Below are 25,000 nucleotides of genomic sequence, written 5' to 3'. Positions count from 1 at the left end.
TGTGCCCTGCATCGGCAGGCGGACTCTCAACCACTGCGCCACCAGGGAAGCCCCAGATCCCTAATTTTATAATGAGCAGAAATACATACTTTTGATGAAAGACTATGTAAACTACAGTACTCCGTCGACACTCAGGTACAAAATCAACAGACAATACATTTTATGGTTTTTAGGAATGAAGGTGAAGTCTTAAATCTGGATCACCTGTATCAATGCGGGAAGAAATGGGGTGCTGGACATCATCTAGATAGAGTTTGTTTCTTTGCTCAGGCACAATATTTCCTCATAAATAATGAGCCTGGGTCATGCCAAATGGATTCTATGGTTTTTATTGATTGTTATTACTTTTATTAAACAATGTTAGCCATGTAGCATCATTAAAAAACAACTAATACTCTTGGAATATGTACATTCTATTAACTGACATGTCAATCCTATTAACTGATACAAATCAATCCAGTCTTTCATTATAGCAGTTAATTTTCAGGTTGCACAAAGATAAGTAATTTATATTCCAAACACAACAATCACCTCTGGGTTAGTCATCCAGTACAATTCACAGAGTCCTATTATACGGCTACATGTACTTAGAAAGTTTTAGCACAGAGCCAATACAAACAGGGAAGTACCCTCATTCTAATGGTTACTGAGGTGCTAGAGGTGGGTGTCGGCGATGGGGATCCTTCTGAGTTCTACGATCTGGGAGTCAGTCAAGGTGCCTCCCTCCTGGCTGCCTTGACCAGATTCATTATCACTGACACTGATACCAGCTCCTGCAATAGAAAAAGAATAAACACAAAACGCCCAACTATTAGTCCAGCAAATTAATGGTCAAGTTACAGTAAGTCAACACACGTTTACTTCTATTATATTAGTAAAAAGTGAGCTATACATTTAGAATAAATATTATTAATACCTAGCAATTATAAAACTGTATTTTAAATTCCTTTTGGTAGTTTTTATAAGTACAAATTAATTTCTAAAGACATGAATTTGGCTTCTCAATCTTTTTTTCTGTTTCTACATGGTTGACAGGTATAACTTGCTCCAAAGAATAGCATTTCTTAATTGGGGGATTACTAAAATAAAAAAGATCAGGCAAGTTATTAGAATTTTTCAGCAGGGGGGTAGGATTTGCTGTTAGAAAACGTATAACCTCCAACTCTACATGTACCAAACCTAGTAAGTCCTTCAGCTGAGACTCAGTGTGGCAGGGATCCGAGAAGAAAACTGTGCATTGACAACACCTGGTATCATATCAGTGCCCAGAAGACACTGGCTCTCAATGACTCAGATCTGCTCCTAAGATAAAAATAATTATGTAACACAGTGCCAAAACAGATCCGCACAAGAATCCCACAAAGCTAGCTGTTAACTGAAGATAGCGCCTGGAATCTCTGTTTTGAGGACGCTCCACTGTTTACTATTTTTTTCACAACTCAGAATAATTCAGAAAACTTGACACTATGTTAGACTAACACCTTGTTGTTTTCTTCTGTAATGTGCAGAGGAACACATAAACACACACACACACTCTCTCTCTCATGCACACACACACACACACACACACACACACACACACAGACTAGGGATGTGGTCACAGGGTGTGCTGTTGGCTGAATCACCAGAGATTACAGTTCCCAGCCCCACCCCCTCTGCTGGGCACAAGACTGCAAACAAGAAGGGAAGTGAAAAACCAGTTGCCTGGGCAGCTGAGACTTCCCTATCTGTCTGAGATGTAGGAAAGGCAATTCTGCAGTTAGTAGCTATGGGAAGATAGTGGATTAGCTTCTTCTTAACCTATTCGGAGATGGAAGCAGGAACCCACTAATGACCTCTTTCTAGCCAAACCCTCCCTCTTTTGGGTCTCTGTCCTTCCCACCCTCTCTCTGTTAAAGGCTGCTGTTGAAACCCCACTTCCTGGCTTTGTTTCTCTGACACTGCACTGGCCCATCTCATCCACTCATCCACTGACCTGTTGACTCTTTCTTTCTTTCCTTTTTTAAATAAATTTATTTATTTATTTTTGGTTGCGTTGGGTCTTCGCTGCTGCGCACAGGCTTCCTCTAGTTGTGGCGAGCGAGGGCTACTCTTCCTTGTGGTGCTCGGGCTTCGCATTGCAGTGGCTTCTCTTGTTGTGGACCACAGGCTCTAGGTGTGTGGGCTTCAGTATTTGTGGCACGTGGGCTCAGTAGTTGTGGCTCACGGGCTCTAGAGTGCAGGCTCAGTAGTTGTGGCTCGCGGGCTCTAGAGTGCAGGCTCAGTAGTTGTGGCACATGGGTTTAGCTGCTCCGCAGCATGTGGGATCTTCGTGGACCAGGGCTCGAACACGGGTCCCCTACATTGGCAGGTGGATTCTTAACCACTGCGCCACCAGGGAAGTCCCCTGTTGACCCTTTCCAAAGCTATTCTGCTTTCTTTTGCATCTCCTCCTGCGGTCTGACCTCTGGAGGGCTTGTCTTCAGCCCAGCTTCAAGGCACGATCCACCTGATTCTTGCCTGCTCTCTAGCCTAATGTCTCACTAGAGCTGCTGGTCACTCCCTTTCCCCACCGTGTTATTAGTCAAGCATTTCTGCCTAGGATGCTCTTTCCCTGCCCCCTCAACGCTTTAGCTTGGCTGCTTCCACTCTTCCTATAAATTATCAACTCAGGTAGTATCCCCTCTGCTACCCTTGGAAACATGATGATTCTCTTTTAAAATTTCAGATTCTCCCATTGGATTATGTCTCTTAGCTAATAGGACAGTGCCCAGCACACTGTGAGTGTTCAGTAAATGTTTGCTCAGTGTATTAAATTATGCTCTGCATCCTAGTTCTTGAAAATTCCTCTTCCATTTTTATTGCCTGTTCTGTTCCTCTGATCCATTCTGCATTCCACTGTCTTCTCAAGAACAAACGTTAGTTCCTATTGTCAACTGCGTCAGCCTGGAACCCTCTGCCTTTCCTTTCAAGATACTCCTAACCCGGCTGGACCTTACCAGATAGATATATTCCAACTTTTGCCCATTGGAGAGCTTTCTCAAAGTGATTTCTCTTGACTGGTCCTGCAGTGCCATGTAAATCCAGCCTGAGCGTCTTCCTACCTATCCGTCAAGGCCCATTTCCACACCCTTTCACAAATACTTCTTTCACTATTCCTTCAAGCAGGGAGCTGGAGGATGCAATATTTGAAAAGAAAAGTCCTAGTTTATACCTGAAAAAATTATTAATCACATCTCTTTTACTCTCTTGAATTGTCCTGGTATGGATGATAAATTGTAGGGTACCTCTATATATAATGTACATGTAAGTCATGAAGCAAAACATGACAAACACCTGTGAACTCTTTCCTCAGCTAAGAACTAGCATATTACCAATGACAATGTATATTCAAAAATTTAGTTAGTTGCCATGATTTAAAAATGAATACATTTAAAATAAAAAATCAGATTTGGGGTTTCTCTTTAAAAAGCAGAAGACAAGGCAACACTGGGCCTGTATTTCTGGATTATATAAAACAACAACAACCAAAACATGGACCAGGTACTACTTTTTGGTATGCCACTGTTTTTATCAGCTCTCTTGAATCAGTTATGGTGTTTGGCCCTACATGTGAGTAACATTTGAGTTTGCCACACTGCCTTTGAAGGACAAAGGGCCCATGTTTCTCTGCCAGGGAAGCAGAGGAACTGTCTGACTTAGAAGGACCTCCAAGTGGACCAGTGACATATTGCCATTTTATAAAGAGAAGGTGACTGAGGCCCTGAGGCCTATAGCAGCTTGATCTCGGTGAGTAACAGAGTTGCCCAATATGGGGTCAACTACAGAGAAACAGAGAGGACCCCAGCATTAGCACCAGGGAAGAGTGGGGTTTAATGAACAAATGAGCACCAACGTCCTCTGATTTCAAGGTTGGCCTGCTCTAAATGCCACTAGGAATGCATGAGCATCTGCCCAGCATGGGGGCAAAGCACACTAGACGTTCTGAACTAAGAGCCTGCTGAGCAGACTGTGAGGGACGAAGCACACTGGGCTGGAAGGTCCAACGTGGGGTGCAGCTTTACAAGCGACTGGGTGTCACCAGCTTGTTCAGTAGCCCAGAGCCCTGGAAGATGTCAGCAAGTTCTAGATATAGCCTTCCCTGAGTCACCACATCTGTATGATCCACCTCGTCCTCCTTTTCTATTTCCTCCCAGTTGATATAAATAAACAATACCCAAATCCTAATCCCTTGCTGAGACTCAGAAAGGACACATTCTACATACAAGTATAACACGGCAGAACTGGGAACACAGCCCAGGTTTCTTGTCTCTTTGTAATTCATTCAATGGTCTAGGAAGGTATTTGGCAGTAAGTATCCTGATTTTCTGCAAGGTATTTTCATGCTTAAATTTTAAGCCGAAAAATCCAGCAACTGTGATAACAGTTAACTCTCCCCCTTGGTAGACTGAACGGGCAATGTCAAAGGAACTACAAGTAATAGTTCACATTCATCTAGAGTCTCTCCTTTCCTCAACATTTCAAACATGCTTTAATTAGGAAAGCATGATTATTAGTCCTGTTTTACAGACATAGGGACTGAATGGGGATCAGAGGTGTTCACTGAGTTGCCCACGTCACACAGCAGGGAAGTCACAGAATGAAGATATCCAACTGGACTTCTTTGCTTTTTTAATTTATTTTAAAAAATTTTCTTTGTTTGGCTGCGTCGGGTCCTAGTTGAGGCATGCAGGGTCTTCACTGAGGCATGCGGGATCTTTCGTTGTGGTGCGGGCTCTTCCTTATGGTGCGTGGGCTCCTCTGTAGTTGTGGCATGCGGGTTCCCTCTCTGTAGTTGTGGCGTGGGCTCCAGGGCACGTGGGCTCTGTAGTCTGTGGCACGTGGGCTCTAGTTGAGGCGCGAGCGTAGTTGTGGCACGTGGGCTTAATTGCCCCGCGGCATGTGGGATCTTAGTTCCCTGACCAGGGATCGAACCCGTGTCCCCTGCATTGGAAGGCAGATTCTTTACCACTGGACCACCAGGGAAGTCCCCCAACTGGACTTCTGACCCCAGACGTAGGGTGTTGTCTTTTACATCCTACAGCCTCTTATGGGGGCAGCTCTATTCGTGTGACTTCTTTGTCCCACAGGTTTCACGTGTTCATATTTGTCTATAGAATAAATTTCAAACTCCTTGGCACACATTCAAGCACGAACCTCCCTCACTCAATAGTTATGGTGCAGTGAACACCCAGGTGTTACAGAACACATTATGAATAGTTAAAACTGTTTTTAAACATAACAACAAATCGAACCCAACAAATAATTTATACCACATACTGAATTTAAATTCTGCCAGACACTGGTAGATTTTTCACATAGACAATCTCCAAACTTCATGAAAACTTACAATAAGAACACTTATTTGATGAGCTTCCCTGGTGGCACAGTGGTTAGGAATCCACCTGCCAATGCAGGGGACACGGGTTCGAGCCCTGGTCCGGGAAGATCCCACATGCTGCAGAGCAACTAAGCCCATGCACCACAACTACTGAGCCTGCATGCCACAACTACTGAAGCCCGTGCTCCTCGAACCTGTGCTCCGCAAACAAGAGAAGCCACTGCAATGAGAAGCCCACACGCTGCAAGGAATAGTGGACCCCGCTCGCCGCAACTAGAGAAAGCCTGCGTGCAGCAACAAAGACCCAATGCAGCCAAAAATAAATAAATTAAATAAATAAAATTTTTAAAAAAGAACATTTATTTGATAAACGAGGAACTGAAAGGTTGAGTTCCTTACTGAAAGTCACACAGGTAGTAGACTGCAGAGCTAGGATTCCAACACAGAGCTCTCTGAACCCTCTCTGAGCCCATTCTTATTTTCTATGGCCTTTTAAAATGCGGCAATGATACAAAGGTCATACTTCTTCAATCTTCTTCTGAGGAAAAAAAAAATCAAAATCTTTCCAAATTTGGGCTTCCCTGGTGGCACAGTGGTTAGGAATCCGCCTGCCGATGCAGGGGACACAGGTTCGAGCGCTGGTCCAGGAGGATCCCACATGCCACAGAGCAACTAAGCCCGTGCACCACAGCTGCTGAGCCTGCGCTCTAGAGCCCACGAGCTACAACTACTGAGCCCACGTGCCACAACAAGAGAAGCCACTGCAGTGAGAAGCCTGTGTACTGCAACGAAGAGTAGTCCCCACTCGCCACAACTACAGTAAGCCCGTGCACAGCAATGAAGACCCAACGCAGCCAAAGATAAAAAAAACAAAACAAAAAAACAAGCAAAACGTTTCCAGTAGGGAAACGTTTACCATGACTTTAGTGTCATTGGTCCGAGGTAAAATAAGGAAGTTAAGGGACTAAGGATGATGGAGAATCAGATTAGTCCCTCTGGGAGAAGCCCCTGTGGAAAAACACCCTGTTTCTAAGCCCAACAGGCTCCCAGTTTGACATTTTCTAGAGTCTTGTCAGCTTTGGATCAACATAAAAATGCCAGTACTCAAAACACTTCTTGTTAGGGATGTAAATAGAGTACATGCCCCTCCATCCTGGACTCACACTCTGTGTAGGCTGAATCTGTTCTAGTTAGCTCTCTACCTTCTCCTCCTCCCTAAATGGAGGCTGTCCCAGGGTGGCTGTTCTCATTCTCCCACAGTCCTGGTTGGGGACACTGATGATACATCGGAAAGTTCTATTAAAATAACTAATAATAACCATGGCATCACTAGTCTAGAACTGAGTGTCTCATTTGCCTGTGGAGAGGCTGATGCATTTCAAGAACAACTAATTGAAAGATATGATGTCCTCTTTTTAGAGTGAAATGTGAATTTCTCATAGAAAGATAATTTATTTTAAAAATGAAAAAAGGTCAAGTGTTTTCCTTTGTGTCCTTTTTTTTTTTTTTTTTTTGCTTTAAGGAATTCAATATGGCTAAAATTCAAATGGAAAAGCAAGTCCATGACTGGCTTTGGGACAAGGGCTTCTATTTTATACCAGTTAAATGAATTTCAAACATAAAATATATTACATTAGGATAAAATTCTGTGTCGGGAGTAGAATGGTAATACAAGTTCAAAGAGAAAAGAGAATAGTGTAAAATCCCCAAATGTAAAAGAAAAGCTTTCTTGTACATATTGAAAATAAAATGAATAGCAGTGAGTATCAAATTGCTCTGGTACTTAGGCCCTTAAACCCTAAAATTTATAATACAATAGAAATGACATTGTTTGATTCTATTTAAACTTATGAAAACCTTTGGATGTTTATTTAGATATATGCAAAGGGTAACATAACTTTTCAAAGTTGTTTAGGGTTCAAATGAAAAAGACTTGGAAGTCCCACTGTTCCCAGTAGTTGACTTGGAGTGGCCCGCAGTTAAGGTGGACCTGAGATAGGTCAAGGTTTGCAAACTCAAACATCACAGGTGCCAGGGAGGCTCACATAAATCATTGACACAGGTCTGGTGGGCACTGGACAAACTGAAGAGCTCATGTCCTGTCTAAAGGGGCAGCCATTACTCAGCTCCAATCAAGCAGTGTTGTGTTAGATTTTAAGCACTCTATTGGTAGATTTTTTTTTTTTTAAGATATTCTGGATTTTTATGGGATATCTCTAAATTTTAAAATTTTGCCACAAAAAATTGTTAAAGTGCAATGAAGCTCAAATAAAACTCCCTGTTGGTCCACATCAGGCCTATGTATCAATTGTGAATTCCACTGTGGATGGAGTGGCAGGTGGACTGCTCCTTTGATTTGACCATATTGTATGATGGAAAGCATCTAGGGGGTGGAACTTGATTATTATCGTACCTTTTCTAAAATTAGAGGGGGCCAGTGTTAGAGACTGCTATTGTGGTCTTTTAAAGTATTTACTTCCTAAAGAGTTTAGTGAACTCTAAGGAATGCTAAACTCAGTCTATAAGTAAGTCAGTCATTCCATACATTCCGGAATGGAATGCATTTAGTACTTGTTATATATATATAGGACCCAGATCTAATTTAATTACGTTGCAAGAATTCATTTTATGCTTCCAGCGCTGTAACATCAACTGACTGCATTGCAGCGCTGGGGACATAATCTACCCTGGGAACTATCTGTAATCTGAAAGCCCCCTTTCAGTCCTAGCTCGAATGGACATTTCATACAGTTGTTCCTTCCTCCTTCATGAAACTCTTCTCTCTAGTTTTCGTGCTGACCATGCTACAATGTCCTCTGTGGGACCCTCTTCTATTTACGCTTAAACGTAGGTATCATCTTAGATGTTCTTCTTGTTCCTTTTCCTTTCTCGTGTTTTCCCTTCTTCCCTCTCCCTCCCTCACTTCTTTTCTTCTCATCTCTTAGCTTCCACTCTTCCAGACTAAACTTATTCATCCCCACAGCTTCAAATGTAATCTCTGCATGATGCCTTTCAGACCATTACTTCCAACCCCGATCCCTCGCCAAAGATCCCAACTTGACTATTGAAGAGCCACCAGGCAGAATGATCAAATTATCCAAGTCTGAACTCATCAGTTTCCCCTTGAAAACAAATAAACAAGCAAATGCTCTATGTATGATCCCTCAGTCACCTAGGTGAGAAGCATGAGCCTTTGGTGACTGTCCTCTCAGTGTTTCCTCAGCATTCTTCTTGTCCTTTTTCTTTCCACTCACCAGATTTGAGGTCTAAACCTTATTCCCTGGGACCATGGTAAACACCTCTCAGCCTTTCTGATTTTGCTTCTAAATTTATTCTTCAGACTTCCCTAAGAGTTATTTTGCCTCAAAACCAGTGGGAACATGTTGTGCCTCTCCTCAAAAACCTCGATGGCTCACTGAGTTCTATAAAAATCCCATCCCTTAGCATGGCATCTGAAGAGCATTTTAATATTATGCAGGGTATCAGGAAGTCTTCTGCTCCCCCAAATGAATCTATCACTAAATGTATTCTGGAAGCCCCAAGTTAAATTAAGTGAAGTGGTTTTCTTTACTCTAGGACTTTTTAGAGCTGCTAAAATGCTCAAGTGAATTGTGAATCTCTGCAGTTTCCCAAATATACTTGGTCAGGGGATCCTTTCACCAAGGATGTCTAGGAATATCCCAAGGAGGGTGCTTGCTGAAACCCAGTGGAGGAACTACAGTAACTTATTAACAATGTAGGTAAATTACTTTCTGGGCTTTTCTCCTGCTGCCTGGCTTTACTCACCCTCCATCCCAGCCACACTGCATGCTTCTTCTCCCCAAGCAGGTCATGCACCTGCAGCCCTGGGCTTTGGCTAATTCTATTCCCTCAGTCTGCAATGCTTTTCTTCCACTCTTTACTTACTTAAGCTTTATATATCTTCAAGAATCAACTGAGCAGGTTTTTAAAAAATTTTCCTTGAATTCTCAATAATTAATAACTCTTTCCACTACTTATTTTACTCTTCTTTATGTCATGTTTATCTAATGTCTACTCCTCCAAGCAAACTCCTCCAAGCAAACTCAAGTTTCATTTTTCTTCCACTCATTCATGAAATGAATTCATTCATTCATTCTCCAACAACATCTACAAAAGGTTTACCAACTGCCAAGCACTGATCTGACATGGGAATATATATAGTAGCATGCACTTTTGAATAACTATTTCAATAGGTTCATCTGAGCACGGACACATCTTCTTGCATGTTTGTACATCTAGAAATGAAAAATTTCACTGAACTTTTTCTAACAGTGACAGTTCAACATTTTTCTGAGGGAAAAAAGAAAAGAAAAAAGTTGCATATTTGATTTGAAAACAACTCTCCATCGGGGTCACAGGTTGAGTGGAGTTGAACATATAGGAAGAGCCAATGAAATACTATATATATGATGGCACTTTGAAAACTGTAGAACTATATGAGGCCCATTATGTTGCCTTTGAAAGTTTCTGCTCCAAAGATACTCCATAAGAAATTCTCTTTGGTAGGTCAGAGGCAAAACTCTCTCAGGGAGATCACTACCAGATTCTTATGACTCAGCAGTATCTTGGTGTTCTAGCAAGATTCCAGTGCAGAGAGATTTACATCTGGTTAGAGTATTCCTTTTTCTTAAAGCAAATTGTCAATTATTTTTAGGTTGTCTCATATTTGGTGCCAAGAACAAAATATCCTAGAATTCGGCTGGGATTAGGAATGGGTCATGAGAATTGGGATGTGGTACGGGTGACTGATTGTACTTTTGCAACTTCATGGGAAGAAGATACAAATTGTAGCATAGCAAGGGTGCCTACTTCCAATGGGGTCTGCGGGTTCACATACCAGTTTTTAATGCAAATATCAAGTCATCAAACTCCTGCGACTCCTCATCGGCTATTAGTGATCCCTGGCCATATCCTCCAGAGGAAGGGAACGTGGCGCCATTCTGTGGGCTTGGCTTTAAGTCAGGGCTGGCCTGGCTGGCTTGTCGGAAGGATGCTCTCTCCCAGTCAGGTGGCACCTTTTTGGGTTGGGGTTGGGAGAAAAGGAAACCATAATATGAGTACATATATACTTACCCTGAAATCTATATGAGCTATTTATCTCTGCATCTCATTACAAAGACTAAGTGAAAGGGCTGTTGAACTGTTTAGAATTGACCTTTAATTCTACCTTTGTTCCTTAGAAAAGTATGTCTCTCCATGAGACAGTCTAATCTGGTGATGCTAAACAATTTCTCTACGAGGATTACTTGTAGATTTCTAAGCTGTCATGCGTGGAAGAAGAGAATTATTTTTTAACCCAATCAACACGTTAAATTTTTTCATAGAATATGTGCAAAGAAAGCTGTTAAAAATATAAGAACTGGAGAACCCTCCTAAATCTTTAAGATACAACATATAATTTTAAGTATAGTAGCTATCTATGAGGATATACTGAATTGAAAAGAAAAGCTCTTTGATAGAATGCTAAAGTCCTCCTTTTTAAAAATTAAATGATTAAAAAGATAGTTCTATCTTGAAATGAGTAAATGTATTTGCTTCCCTTGTGGTTACTGGTAAACACCCCTTAATCTTTCCTTTCCTAATGCTTTCCCTTCTCTGCGTGGCTTTCTGGAATGTCTCTGCCAGTGCCTCACTGACAGCTGGATCAAGGCCAATTCTAAGCCGCTGAGGAATGCAGAGCACACTTTAGGGTATGCCACTGCGCTCCACCCCCAGTGAACATTTAAGTAGTGGCTCAGGCCAGGAACTGAACTGTCACAGCTGCTGCCTCCCAATATAAGGTTCTCTGAGACACTGCGGGGATGCCTCGCACTGAGAAAAATGATTTGAGTGCTGGAGAAATAAATTTGAGATAACATGAAACCTTAAAGGATTTTACGAAGAAGTGGAACATCTGGACTACCACTGTTCAACACAGTGATGGTTCAATACAGTTCAGTATAGCACTGCGATGCCACAAATGTTTTAGATATTTGTTCTCCATTATGGTAGCTACCAGATATATGTGGCTATGGAACACTAGAATGTGGCCAGGGTGACTGATGAAGTGAATTTTTTTTTTTTTTTTTGCGGTACGCGGGCCTCTCACTGTTGTGGCCTCTCCCGTTACGGAGCACAGGCTCCAGACGCGCAGGCTCAGCGGCCATGGCTCACGGGCCCAGCCGCTCCGCGGCATGTGGGATCTTCCCGCACCGGGGCACGATCCCGTGTCCCCTGCATCGGCAGGCAGACTCTCAACCACTGCGCCACCAGGGAAGCCCTGATGAAGTGAATTTTTATTGTTATTTAATTGTGGCTAGTTTAAATTTAAACAGACATACATGGCTAATGGCTAATGTATAGTCTCGATCTAGACAAATGCTAGGGTAGCCAAGTAAAGAGACAAAAACCATTATTTTGAAGATTTACTCCCACACTGCTGATCTTAAAAATATCTGTTTCTATTGTTATTACCTGGGATGTGAAAATAATTCAGTTTTAAGAGCTTATGGGATATAGAAATGGTACTAGATTGCTGAACCCTTCAGGGTACTAAACACATATCAAGATTTTTAAATATGGTATTTTATTTGTGATCACTTACCTTAATTTTCGCCTGACATGATAAAATTACTTTCTAAATTAACATGGAAGATAAAAAAAACATCACTGAGCAGGTAGATTATCTATTTACCTACTTAACTATCTATAAACTGTTTTCTTTTCAGACATATGCACTTTGATTTCCTGCCATTTTTCAGGATGCAAACACAAATACTGTTCCCCTTGGCTCCTTAATACAGAGACACTAACATGGGCTGTGTAAGGAATGGTAGGCAAGCACATCTCAGGCACTACAGAAATTGTCAGGGACCTGTTTACCATCTCTTCCTGGACAAATGTCTTCAGGTATGTTTCAAAATACAAGCAGTGGTACCAATGCTATGGGTGGCACTACTGAGAGGTTGGTGGCAATGTGATTTAGACACAAGAACCCAAAATGACGTGGAGGGAGAACATTGGGAGGTTTATTTGTTTGTTGGGATTGAAGTAGTGGATTGGCATGAGTAAAGGAAGAGAGCTGTGAAAATATTTTCAGGAAGAAACAGTATTTGAAAAACCATTTCTGAAGCAGATTCAGTCACTGCCGTAACCAATTAGGAAGCTTTTGAAGAAAGAACTCTGATTTCCCGGTACAAACTGCTGGTTAATACAGCTCACAAAGCAAGGAGGAAAAAGAATTAGATAACAGACATGATACCATGGTGAGCACAGCAAATACCAGAGATCAGACAATGTCAGTAGGAAAAGGATTTAAAAGTTACATGGCACCATTTAACTTGTACTCCATAAAATGGAAAGGTTGTATATCAAAGAGTGAGAGAGAGAAACAGAGAAGGAGAAAGGTCAAGGGCAGGCACCTCCTCCATAGCACTGATCAGATTCTGGGTAGACTTGCTGATCTCCCCTCCAACAGGAGGCATTCCACTCCCGGGTGTGAAGAAGGCTGTGCTGGGTCCTGGGTGCCCATTCATTTCCACTGTGTAACTGGCCTTCATAGGGCAACACGTCTGGTTGTGCAGAATGAAATAAACCACAAAAACGTACAGTCCCTGCAAAAGAAGAGAACACTAGCATATTAAAGGAAGTCCTGCTACCATAGCTAAAGAATAAACATGATTGTAAGCATAGCTGATTTTCTACAAGTGTTCTCCAAATGCTACCCAAAGCTGGGAATGATAGAACATGTTCGAAGTCTACCAACAGGCCACTGTAAATTTCTGAATGTCACAAAAGTTCTTCAGTGTCATTTGAGAAAACTGCTCTCTCACTTAGAAGTCATTTTTTTTTTCTTGGTTAGAACATCAGTAACTCTGAATCTAGCTCTACGAATACATGAAAACAGAATTGCAGAAGTATATCTGATTAGCTGTGTACATTTTGTTTTAGAGGGCAAACCTCCTGCCTTCTGAAAAATTACTGTCTTTTCCCACCTATCTCACTTAATCTCATTTTTTTTTCTTAGCAAAATGGGGAGTAATGCTCCAGCCACCTTGGCGACTCAGGGAAGGGCAGCACTAATTAAGCCTTCTAATTCTGTTTAAATATCTCACCTACTTATCTCAGTTGGAAATAAAATCGCTGGGTAGGGACTCTGTATGGATTGCTTAATATTTAGCATGCCTTGCTTCTCAGCAAACGTTACATGAGAATGACAAAGCTATCTTGTGCATTCTTAAACATCTGCAGGCCCTTTAAATTCTTTTGCAACCTAGTCAAACTCTTGACAATTGCTCTGCTTCCGTCACAGACAGCAACTCACATTTTACAATTGTGTTCCAGACGCTGCCTACACTGGCTTTCCTTCATGATTTCTACAAGGGATCTACTGTATACTTCTAATGGTGCTTCTACAAAGCTTGGTAATTTTGACCTTTACACTCAGCCAATAAAATATGTTAAATTGTGACTTTTGTGTCTGTTAATCCTGGTGTTTAAGTTTTGGAAGCAAATAGGAATCCCCTTAATTACTAAAATTCTTAAATTAATCCACAAAAATGAAAGCAAGACACTCAGCTTGTTAAAGAAAAAAAGGAGTTAATGTCAAGATCTTCATAAAACACAAATAAGTATGGTCATTTTTTTTTAAGTTTGCATTCTCCCATATCTCCTAATATTTCTGGCAGTGTAGAAGCAGTAAAGCAAACAATATTGTGGGCTTAAAACTTGTATCTGCTGGTATAAATAGTAAAAAGTCTATTAGAAAATCCTCAAGGCACAAGAATTACAACTAACTTTTAATGTAAAATGAAATTAGAGGACAGTCTGCAAGGTAGGAATGCTAGCATTTGATCTCTGTTGCCATTTCTGGAATATTGTTATAAATTAGGCCTTTCTCCTCATTCTACTGGAATGACCCCTTCCTGAGTTGGCATCCAGTCTATGTAATTAACAAATATGTTTTAAAATCAGTGGTTTACCTGCTAAAAATATTTTAAAATGTAATTACTCTAACCACGATATAAAATTAGTAACAGAAACATTCATTTCCTTTTGAATTGGGCTCGTTTTGGTTTTTTGGAAACAACATTAATATTCTAAATTACGTAGGGTAAGTGAATTACTTTCACATACAAATGATGTCATGTACATTAGCAGAAACAAATATTCCTGAAAACATACACATCCAAAATTTTTCTTGTACAAGTAATTTTTCACATGGGTATGACCTAATTATATTGGCCACAGACAAAACAGGAAAAAAATTAAACTGTCAGCCTTAAAAACTGTGAGAATGTCACATATTTTAGGATTTCTCTTAGCGTTACTAAGTGATAAGGTAAAAGCTGGATCAGGAAAAAAAAAAGAGTCCTAAAAATCCATCTCCAAAGATCCATTTGTTAAAACAGCACTTCTCTCTTGTTTGTTTTTATATCTAGTCTTTTGTGTTTCAGAGAAGGAACTGTCTGCTGAAAACAACTTGCATGTGAAAACTGCATGTTTTTTTTTCCTTAAAAGCATATTTACATATACAGTAAATATTCTGAATCTTTTAGATGTGTGCCAGGAAACATAAACACTGTTAAAATGGAAAGAAAAGAATGTTTAAACGCAGATTGTATGACATTTGCCTGTGCCCAGCCCAGGCTGGGCGAATATAGAAAAAGGACCTTCATTATCCAAAGTACTCAGCTGTGGAGGTTTCTGACCTCACAGTAAAAACAAGTCCCTACTCCAAACGCTGTATGTTAAATCTCAGGCTCTCCTTTGTATGATGTTGCGTGAAAGGATTTTAAGAGAGAATCTAGAATCTCAATTATTCAATCCAATCTGCAGACCACCCCTATGTGCACTGCCAGATAATGAGATGCAAGGATAGAACATTGGCTGCTACTCCCAAGTTGCTCACAAAGACAACAATATCCTACAAAATAATAGGTTAACTGTTCCAGAAGCAGGACGTATATAATTCATCTGTCCTTCCTTTTCCTTATTTAGTGAAAGCTTACAGAGAAGGAAATTCTTTCTGTGCATTGCTGTTTTGATTATTTTGTTGGGTCTCCTACTTACAATGATGAAAAATGCTTTCAAAAGTCTTTAGTTAGATTGTATCTGGATTGGCCAAACTTGGATTCCTTTTGATTCAGGAATTTACACTTATTAGCAGAGACACAAACGAGACCAAAATGTTCTAAAGGAGTTAATAAATACTCTTAACATCTGAAGGAGCCAATAAGTACAGAAGGTTTTGGCTGCCTATCTCAAAAAATTATGTTGGTTCCATATGAGGTGGGAAAGAATCAACATTGCCATTTGCCAAATTTACCCGAGAAGTGATGGCAGAGGAGTGGGTAAAATGGGAAGCTGATTAAGCTGCCTATCTCTGAAGGAAGTGAAGTCTCAGGGCTTCATACTGATCTGAGTATCCCCTCTGAGGACTAAGATACAGCCCTTAAGTAAGAATAGTTAAGCTTCGCAGGACTTGTAAAAAGATCTCAGAGGAGGGTTAAACCAGGTATCAAACTATAACTAAAGGCACAGTCTTAGGCAGCAGTCTTTTTTGTCTCTGCCTCTCCCATCCCATAATTTCTTCAGGTTACAGAAAAGTGGTTAAACTATCAAATGAGCTGCCCAGGCTCATTCCTTTAATTTTATGTCTCTAAATAAAGTGAAATATTAGTTCATTATTTTGTCTGCATTCTGAATGCTGGCCTGCATGCACAGCCAGTTGGAGCTAGTGTGACAGAACAGTGAGCATGGACACACCCACACAGCAAGAGCTCTCAGCAATCCTGACCTGATGTGTTCAGCAACCTGACATATTGACTCCACATGGCCTCTATTTCTAATATTTATTTTAGATTCTGGCAAAGAGTTATTATATGTGATAAAAATATGCTGGTGATCGTGTCTCACAAAGAATTGAAACACAAAGAATTGAATCAGTCTAGATATTAAAATATATCTGATAAAAAGCGCTGAAAACCATTTGCACCAGCTTGGTTATGTGAATCTCTTTGATGTTTGGATTCCACACAAGTTAAACGGAAAAAACCTTCTTGACCATATTTCCACATGCGATTCTGTACTGAAACGTAATGAAAACATTCCGTTTTTAAAACAAATTGTGATGGGCGATGAAAAGTGGATACTGTACGGCAATGCGGAACGGAAGAGACTGTGGGGCAAGGGAAGTGAACTACCACCAACCACACCAAAGGCTGTTCTTCATCCAAAGAAGGTGATGTTGTGTATATGGTGGGATTGGAAGGGAGTCCTCTATTATGAGCTCCTTCCGGAAAACCAAATGATTAATTCCAAAAAGTACCACTCCCAATTAGACCAACTGAAAGCGGCACCTGACGAAAAGCCTCCAGAATTAGTTAACAGAAAACGCATAATCTTCCAACAGGATAACGCAAGACCGCATGTTTCTTTGATGACCAGGCAAAAACTGTTACAGCTTGGCTGGGAAGTTCTGATTCATCTGCGTATTCACCAGACATTGCACCTTTGGATTTCCATTTATTTCGGTCTTTACAAAATTCTCTTAAAGGAAAAAATTTCCATTCCCTGGAAGACTGTAAAAGGCACCTGGAACAGTTCTTTGCTCAAAAAGATAAAAAGTTTTGGGAGGATGGAATTATGAAGTTGCCTGAAAAATGGCAGAAGGTAGTAGAACAAAAGAGTGCATACATTGTTCAATAAAGTTCTTGGTGAAAATGAAAAATGTGTCTTCTATTTTTACTTAAAAAAACCAAAGGCACTTTTTGGCCCACCCAATATATTATAGCAACTATAATATGGTCACATTATTTAAATTTTATTTATAATTAGGCATCCAATCATATTTAGTATGTCTAGAAAGATGCCTGAAATGATATTCACTTACTGTTATTTTTACTTTAAAATAGTCAATAGTCTTTGAGACAAAATGACATACATATGTATAAAGTAGGAATGATTTGTTAAATGATCCTGTATATTTAATGACCTACTCTTTCTGGTGTTCTCCACTAATTTCCATATAATTGGATTGCTCTTATATCATTTCCCTTTCCCTTCAACCTGCATAAGTTCTCTTTAGGATTTCTTAAAGCTCAGATTTTTTGAAAATAATTCTTTCAGCTTTTGCCTGAAAATGTCTTTATTGCACCTTCCTGTTAGAGGGATATTTTCACCGGATATAGATTTCTAGGTTAACAGGTTTTGTTTTCTCATTTGTTACAGGACTTTAAAGATGTCATTCCATTGTCTTCTGGTTTCCAGAGTTTCTGATGGGAATGGTATTAATTTTTATCATTATTTTCTTGAATACAATGTTCCCTTCACATCCCCAAGCTGCCCTCATGATTTCCTACTCAGATTTTCAAGAGTTTGATTATGATATGCCTAGGCATATTTTTCTTTGCTTGGGATTCTCTAAGCTGTTTGGATCTGTGGTTTGTACTAACAAATTTGGAAAATTCCTGGCCATCATTATAGTCACCTAATAGTTATGAGGATTACTTATGGATGAAGTTTGAAGTGACTTTAAAAGTTTTTAATCTTTATATTTTTATTATTTGTTTCAATTCTTTATAATAAATATTTATCATTTTTCCAAAAATAATAATGATTAAAAAAAAGTCTAAGCAAATTTGTCAGTATATTAGTAATAAAGGGAACATGGACACAGGGACCGTTTATTAATGCTGCTTTTCTTTTCTATGTTTTTAAAACTTTGAAGCACAAAGATATTAAAATAATAGGAATATTGTTTTTGGAGACCCAGGGAAAATGTGCAATTTCAAAATCTCCAGGTATATGTTAATTCTGTTATGAAAAATAGTTAAGAAATAGGCAGTGTAATCCTACAAATGGCCTAATCAAAACCACCTATCTTTTGGATAGCCTAAGAAAGAGCACAAAACAATGTAGGATAAAGGACTTAGAGGAATGAAATCTTCATTAAAATTAGGCTTTTTTTTTAACTCAAAAATTACAAATTTGGGATTGCAAAAAGAATATCTTTCATTAAATTGTAACCTCCTAGAAAGCAAGAGATTATGTCCAGTTAGCTCACAGTTGTATTTTTTAGTTTACAGCATGGTCCCTGGCACACAGGAGGAGCTTAAGAAATATTCGTTAAATAAGAAATTCTGGTGTTTAAGTTTCATCAGTGGGAGAGAGTACGATGGAGTGGGGACAGGCAAGTGTTCGTTTTAGTCCTCTAATTTTCTCACTATGGTTAGGTACTTTGGTAGTTGCTCAATAAAATTTTGTTTTGCCTCAGTCTTTGTGTTTTATACATTACATGTGCCAAGACTCTCTTATGGGAGAGTAAAGCATCCACTCTTGGCTGGGTCTCTGCTCTTCTGGGTCTGTGACCCTCTGGTGGTAGGCTTGTTTGGTGCTGAATCCCCAGGTGACTTCCTGGCTGTCTCTCTGCTCTTCTGGGTCTGTGACCCTCTGGTGGTAGGCTTGTTTGGTGCTGGATCCCCAGGTGACTTCCTGGCTGTCTCTGCCTTCTCTGCTGGGACTGGGTTTGCATAATGCTGCTGCTTTTTCTTGTGACTACTTCTCCTTAGGGCTTCACAGCTTCTGCTTTTGTTCTCCCTTGGTAGACACCCCTGTGAAGTCTCTGTGATTTCTTGTTTTTGGCTTCACACAGCTCTTGGGCTGCTGACCTACTGCTGTTTTGCATCACCAGTGACTAAGCAGCAAAGACTGGATGTCATGCCAATGACAGAATTGAAAAGACAAATGCAGTATATGCATTTGTACATTTTTTTCAGGTGTGAGAAAAGGAGGAATTTCATTTCTCATCGCTTCATATTTTTTGAACTGCTCTTATTTTTCACAGTTTAAGTTGCTTTTGTTAATGTTCTTATTTACAGTAAGAATCTTCAATCTAACATGTGCATTAAATATACAGAGAAAGGAAACAAGTGAGTCATCTTGATGGCCATTGGCTATCAGTGCAATTGTAACATTTAGAACTCTCTGGGAACAATTATCATCCAACTGCTCTTAAAAATATTTGGATGGGATCAGTAATTACCTAGTGTTCACCATGGGTTATGTCAAATTCTTCTAAAATTTCTTATTAACTTAAGGGACACGATTTGTTCAGAACAAGGAGAGTCAACAGAAGTTCAGTTAACTTAGTCTGCTGGCTTCAGACATGTCTGTGACTGAAATATCTGGGTAGCAGGGCTTCACTTTCAAGGTTGGGGCTTCGAAAGATGTCTATTCTAAATATTGTTAAGTCCTAGAAGCAACAATTCTATGTGTTCTTTTTATCATAAATATCCAGAGCATAGACAAGATATTTTTTCTTTTAGACAACTGAAGTTTCTATCTGCAATTTAAGAACATATTTCTGTGTGTGTCACTTATGGACAGGAGAAACATTTGGTCAGTCTTTTTTGAGATTAATACTCATGAATCAAAAGACAATTATTTGGTTATGCCTCAGCAATTTCATCTCCAGATGGTATGGTCCCTTTTCCTTCAGCTTTTCTTCTTGAAACTTGTTCTACAGGACTTCATCACAGAGACTCTCAATGTTCTTTATGCTTCTGTTAAGTTTCAAAGCATGGAGTGCTAATCAATCATGATACTACTTATCAGGAGCCAGACTATTTTTGACAAGATAGAAGGAACTGAAAATTAAGGTTTTTTTTTTTTTTAAGTTACAACAACACAAACCCCTGATCCCACCAACACCCTGCTTTGAGAGTTCCTAGATAAGAAAATTTTCAGAAGTACAAATTGAGTTGGTGGTAGGATTGAGGGGCAGAGAAGGCTGGAAGTGGTCATGACAGTACTGGGATGGAACTAAATAATGGAGAAGAGGTTTGGAATCTGAGGATAATTTTTTTAAAAGGTTTTAATAAAAAGTGGAGAAGAGATTCAAGTTGGATTAAGCTTTGAATGTGAAAAATGTTTTTAACTTAAATGACAAAAATGCCAAATTGTACCATGACTATTTATTTAAATATTGTTATATTTATAAGTACTTAAAAAATAATTTGAACCATTTTTGGTTTACTCTGAGAAATCTCTGCCACAGGCACTGGAAATACCTAGAGTCTGCAGAATAATATTAATAATAACAATGACAATAATAAAATAAAGTGAGCTGTTTCCTTGTCCTCTGGGGTGGTTTTCCTATGCAGAAGAGATTATTCAAAAGTTTATTATTTGTTTTGTCTAACAGTAAAAAGTCTGCAGCGTGTCCAACAAACTATGGTGATGGGTCAAATCGGCCCACTGCCAATTTGTACACTTATAGCAAATCACCAAGATGTACACTTTAACTATCTTACAATTTCATTTGTCAATTATACCTCAATAAAGCTGAAAAAAAAACCCCATAATAATGAAAAGGACAAACTACTGATACACATAACAATATGAATGAATCTCAAAGTCAGTATGCTGGGTAAAAAAAAGCCAAACATAGGGCTTCCCTGGTGGCACAGTGGTTGAGAGTCCGCCTGCTGATGCAGGGGACACGGGTTTGTGCCCTGGTCTGGGAAGATCCCACATGCCGCGGAGCGGCTGGGCCCGTAAGCCATGGCCACTGGGCCTGCGCGTCCGGAGCCTGTACTCTGCAACGGGAGAGGCCACAACAGGGCGAGGCCCGCGTACGGCAAAAAAAAAAAAAAAAAAAAAAAAAAAAGCCAGACATAAAGGAGTACCCACTGTATGATTCTATTTATACAAAGTTCTAGAAACTACAAATTAATATACAGTGACAGAACGCAGATCAGTATTTGCCTGGCTATGGAAGCAAAGGGAGGGATGTTCTGCAAGGGGGCCTGGGGAATCTTTTGGGGGTGATGGAAATGTCCTGTATCTTGACTGTGGTTTCATAAGTGTGTAACCACCTGTTTTTTTTTAAAAGCTGAAGAACAAACTAGAGTTTTGAATTTGTTGTTTTAATAAAGTGAACACTAATCTTTTAAACTAAGGGTCAGCAAACTTTTTTCTTGAAGAGAGTCACATAGTAAATATTTTAGACTTAGCAGGGCATATGGTCTCTGTCGAAACTACACTGAAATTTGAATCTCATACAATTTTCACATGTCACAAAATATCATTCTCCTCTCTATTTTTTCCAGCATTTAAAAATGAAAAAAACATTCTTAACCCTATTAAAACTTTTAACATAGTTTTGGTCAGCATCCTTTAAATTGCTTTTTCTAAAGGCCTTAAAAATTTAGCATTCAGGTATCTGTTAACAACTCTATGGATTAATCTTGTTTGTGCAGTGATAGGAGATGAAAGAATAATGTTGATGATGATGAAAAGGGAAAATTAAATGACCCAGTGACAATAAAAATAAGAGAGGAGAAGCGATCATTTTGCTGTGGAAACTAAATTACATACCATCCATGCTGAAGTGAAAATAAGATTATTGTAAGTACTAGACAGGAGATCAGGAGAAAAGGCAAGGTTAGAGACATAAGTGTGCAAATAGCTGTGCAGTGGTAAAAGCTGAAGCCATATGGTATATAATTTTTTTAAGGAAGACACTATGTAGAGGAAAATGCTGAGTGCTCAGGATTGGGCACAGCTGGAGAACACGAACAGGAAGAGGAACAAGTGAAGTAAACAAGGAACGACCGACTGGTCAGGCAGGTCAGATGAGAGAACAGCCACAGCTCACTATATCAGGGACCCCAAGAGAAGACGCTGTTCCAGGAGAGCGAGGTGGTCCACATCAGCACAAACAGACATTCAGAAGAAGCGAAAAGAGGCATTTCTTCACTGCAGATGTAACTGATATCTTTGGGAAAAACACAACCAGATCATTCCCTAACCTAAGAGTGGCTTTTCCTTGATAGCACTATACATTATATATTGCAGTCTACTGTCAACCACATCCAGAGAGCAATGAGAAGAGACTGAAATACATAATACACAGAGTTGTCAAGAAAAAGGTACCCTTAGGCTATGGAATGATCTGACACACGACATAAGATCAGCCAGTTTGATAACTACATGCTGACACTGGATGGGGGGTTTTCCTCCTTCCTCCTCATCTACTTCATTCATTATTATTCTTAGAGCAAAAGACTATATAGCACAGAGTTTAATTCCTTTAAACTACAAACTTCAGGCATTCCATCTGAAGATACTCAATGAACATTGAATATTTCACATTTTCTACGATGGGTGTGCCTGCCTGCCAATATTAAGTCAACTCTGATACCAAGGTCCCTTTGGGAAATGCCCCATTTTTGTACTTTTGACTTATTCCTGTCCCACAGGTTGCTGAAGGCGGACAGTCAGCCAATGACATGTAACTACTGGGCTTCTACATCTTTTATATCACTTTTGAAAGGAAAAAAATCTAGTAAGCTTCTAAGAAATTATTCATTTCATTATAACATGGTTAATCAAATATCAAAGGTGATCTAAATGGCCTTGTTTTAGAAACATTCTTGATGAGGCAATTCCAAAATAAGGATACAGTCCATATAGACTTTTATAGAAATGTGGAACTCAACATCCTATGATTTGCTGTACTGAAACTCACAGGTTATAAATCATGCACTGAGGAGAAAGAGATTTCTTATAACTGGCAAAACTGGCAAATTCTGAGACATCTCAGCAGCAGATAGAAACTCTGAGTTACCACACTTCTGGGAATCTTTGCATTTATAGATTTGAGATAATATAGCATGTAAACGGATATCAATAATAATTCTAGATATTAAGAACCAGATTACATATTATCAAAATATTATTTGTTATTATTTTCAAATACTCTTTTCTGATGATTAATGAGCTACTTAATAGGGAGAAATCATTTAGTATCTTTTTATTGCAATTTTCTAGTCAGTGAAACAAGGACACTAAGATATCTCTAGGAATGCTCTATGGAATAATTAATTTACTAACAAAACTCTAAAAATGTATGGATATTTTAATTTTAAAGAGCAAAAATTTAAAGCAGCCCAAGTTCAATTGTTAACATTTATTGCAGAAGGGGGAAGAAGAAAGAAAAGAAAATACAGAGAAGTCAACCCCCCTGCACCCCAAATTTATACCAGATCTTAACACTCAGAAATAACCACTCTATCTTGTCTATGAACTTTCTTAAAACTACAATTTCTAGAGAGTGTTTATTTTCCCCAAGCTGTTAATTATGTAAGGACACATTTTTATATGTAAGCATTTTTTGGGGAAAGAGAGCTGAAGGTTGGATTTACAATTGGGCGATAGCTGAAGAAACCTCAGATCTTGGTTTGCCTGGAATAGTCCTGGTTTGCTTGGGATTCCTGGTTTAGCCTGCTGTCTCAGCATTTTTATTAACATCACTCCCTTTCACTCAAGTGTCAATGACAGTGAATTATATGGCAGTTTAGTAGGGCTAGATAGGGCTCAAGAAGGATCCTGCATTGCGGAAGAAATCCTATTTGAAACAACAGAGCTATTGAGTATATCCTAATAAAAATCCAGATTCTAACCAGCCCTCTTTACGTAAGGATGGTCTGCAATTTAAATTCTCTCCTAACAATCTTCAATTCATTCATTAATACATAATAGCTGAGTGTCCACCAAGAAGTGCACTTAGGTTCCACACAGGCAGTGGACAGACAGGCTCAGTGCTTTCTCGAGTATTTCATGCCCAGTCTCATGGTTCAATGCTTGGAGCTCCACCAGGAGTTCCTCTGCTTCCTAAATCTCAGATCGCTGCCTGAGGGGAAAATAAGTGAAGTGGAAGATGGGTCCAGTGACTGGCCTTACCTAAATTTGGGGATACTCTTCCAAATATTTTATCTTTCTTACTCAAAATAATGTTGTATACTATTCTTTGAAAAGTTTTTGAGGGTCTAGTATAGGAAAATTCTGTGATTCGTAAAATAATATAAAAGATGTGGTATCTGTTTCAAAGAGTTTACACTAGAGTTAAAAATATGAGGCATATAAATTAATTAAGTCCTGTGGCCTAAAATGCTTCCTATGATGCAGGTCCACACTCCCAAACTTCTTTCACAACAGAATTTTTCAACTTTGTGATAGTCGGTAAGTTTCAAATGTGGGCATGTATTATCTCTTGTGATGAAAGTCAAAGGAAAAAAAGATTTAGTTTCATGTATTGATTCCATAGCCAATATTTCAGAACACAATTTATATATATGTTATACTGGTAGTAAAAGATAAATTTTTTAGTTAGTGCCTCTTTTAATGACCATGACCTTAAGTCAATCAATTAACTTTTCTTTTTTTTTAAAAAAAGAACACTTTACATGGACATATATACACTACTAAATGTAAGGTAGGTAGATAGTGGGAAGCAGCCGCATAGCACAGGGAGATCAGCTTGGTGCTTTGTGACCGCCTGGAGGGGTGGGATAGGGAGGGTGGGAGGGAGGGAGACGCAAGAGGGAAGAGATATGGGAACATATGCATATGTATAACTGATTCACTTTGTTATAAAGCAGAAACTAACACACCATTGTAAAGCAATTATACCCCAATAAAGATGTTAAAGAAGAAAAAGAGAACACTTTAAACAGAGCATTTCTCTTCCTTAGACCAAAACAAGTATACCAATCAGCAGAGTGTGTATTATATTGTTTTATATTTGGAGTCCAAGAACACTATGTATTATCTTCTACTCTTTTAGGAAGTGGAGTG

The 25,000-nt window shown here is 39.3% G+C and overlaps 1 protein-coding gene across 1 annotated transcript in view; it reads right to left on the bottom strand.

Annotated features, from left to right (window-relative positions):
* Nucleotides 1-313: 313 nt before the first annotated feature.
* The window catches only part of LOC149749589 (adhesion G protein-coupled receptor V1-like), a 56,639-nt gene continuing 31,952 nt past the window's right edge, over nucleotides 314-25,000 (bottom strand). The window contains exons 2-4 of the mRNA XM_089909111.1: nucleotides 12,781-12,972; nucleotides 10,218-10,395; nucleotides 314-773 (exon numbers count right to left, since the gene is read on the bottom strand). Of these exons, the coding sequence (XP_089765237.1) occupies nucleotides 655-773; nucleotides 10,218-10,395; nucleotides 12,781-12,918 (435 nt within the window). The 5' untranslated portion in view covers nucleotides 12,919-12,972 and the 3' untranslated portion in view covers nucleotides 314-654. The remainder of the gene's footprint in view (nucleotides 774-10,217; nucleotides 10,396-12,780; nucleotides 12,973-25,000) is intronic.

Source organism: Delphinapterus leucas, chromosome 3 (genome assembly GCF_059928025.1).
Source record: "Delphinapterus leucas isolate spDelLeu-1000000601 "Yukka" chromosome 3, BTC_Dleu_Yukka2, whole genome shotgun sequence".
NCBI lineage: Eukaryota > Metazoa > Chordata > Mammalia > Artiodactyla > Monodontidae > Delphinapterus > Delphinapterus leucas.
The sequence above is the reverse complement of the archived record's forward strand: the minus strand, read 5'-3'. Positions and strand labels throughout refer to the sequence as shown.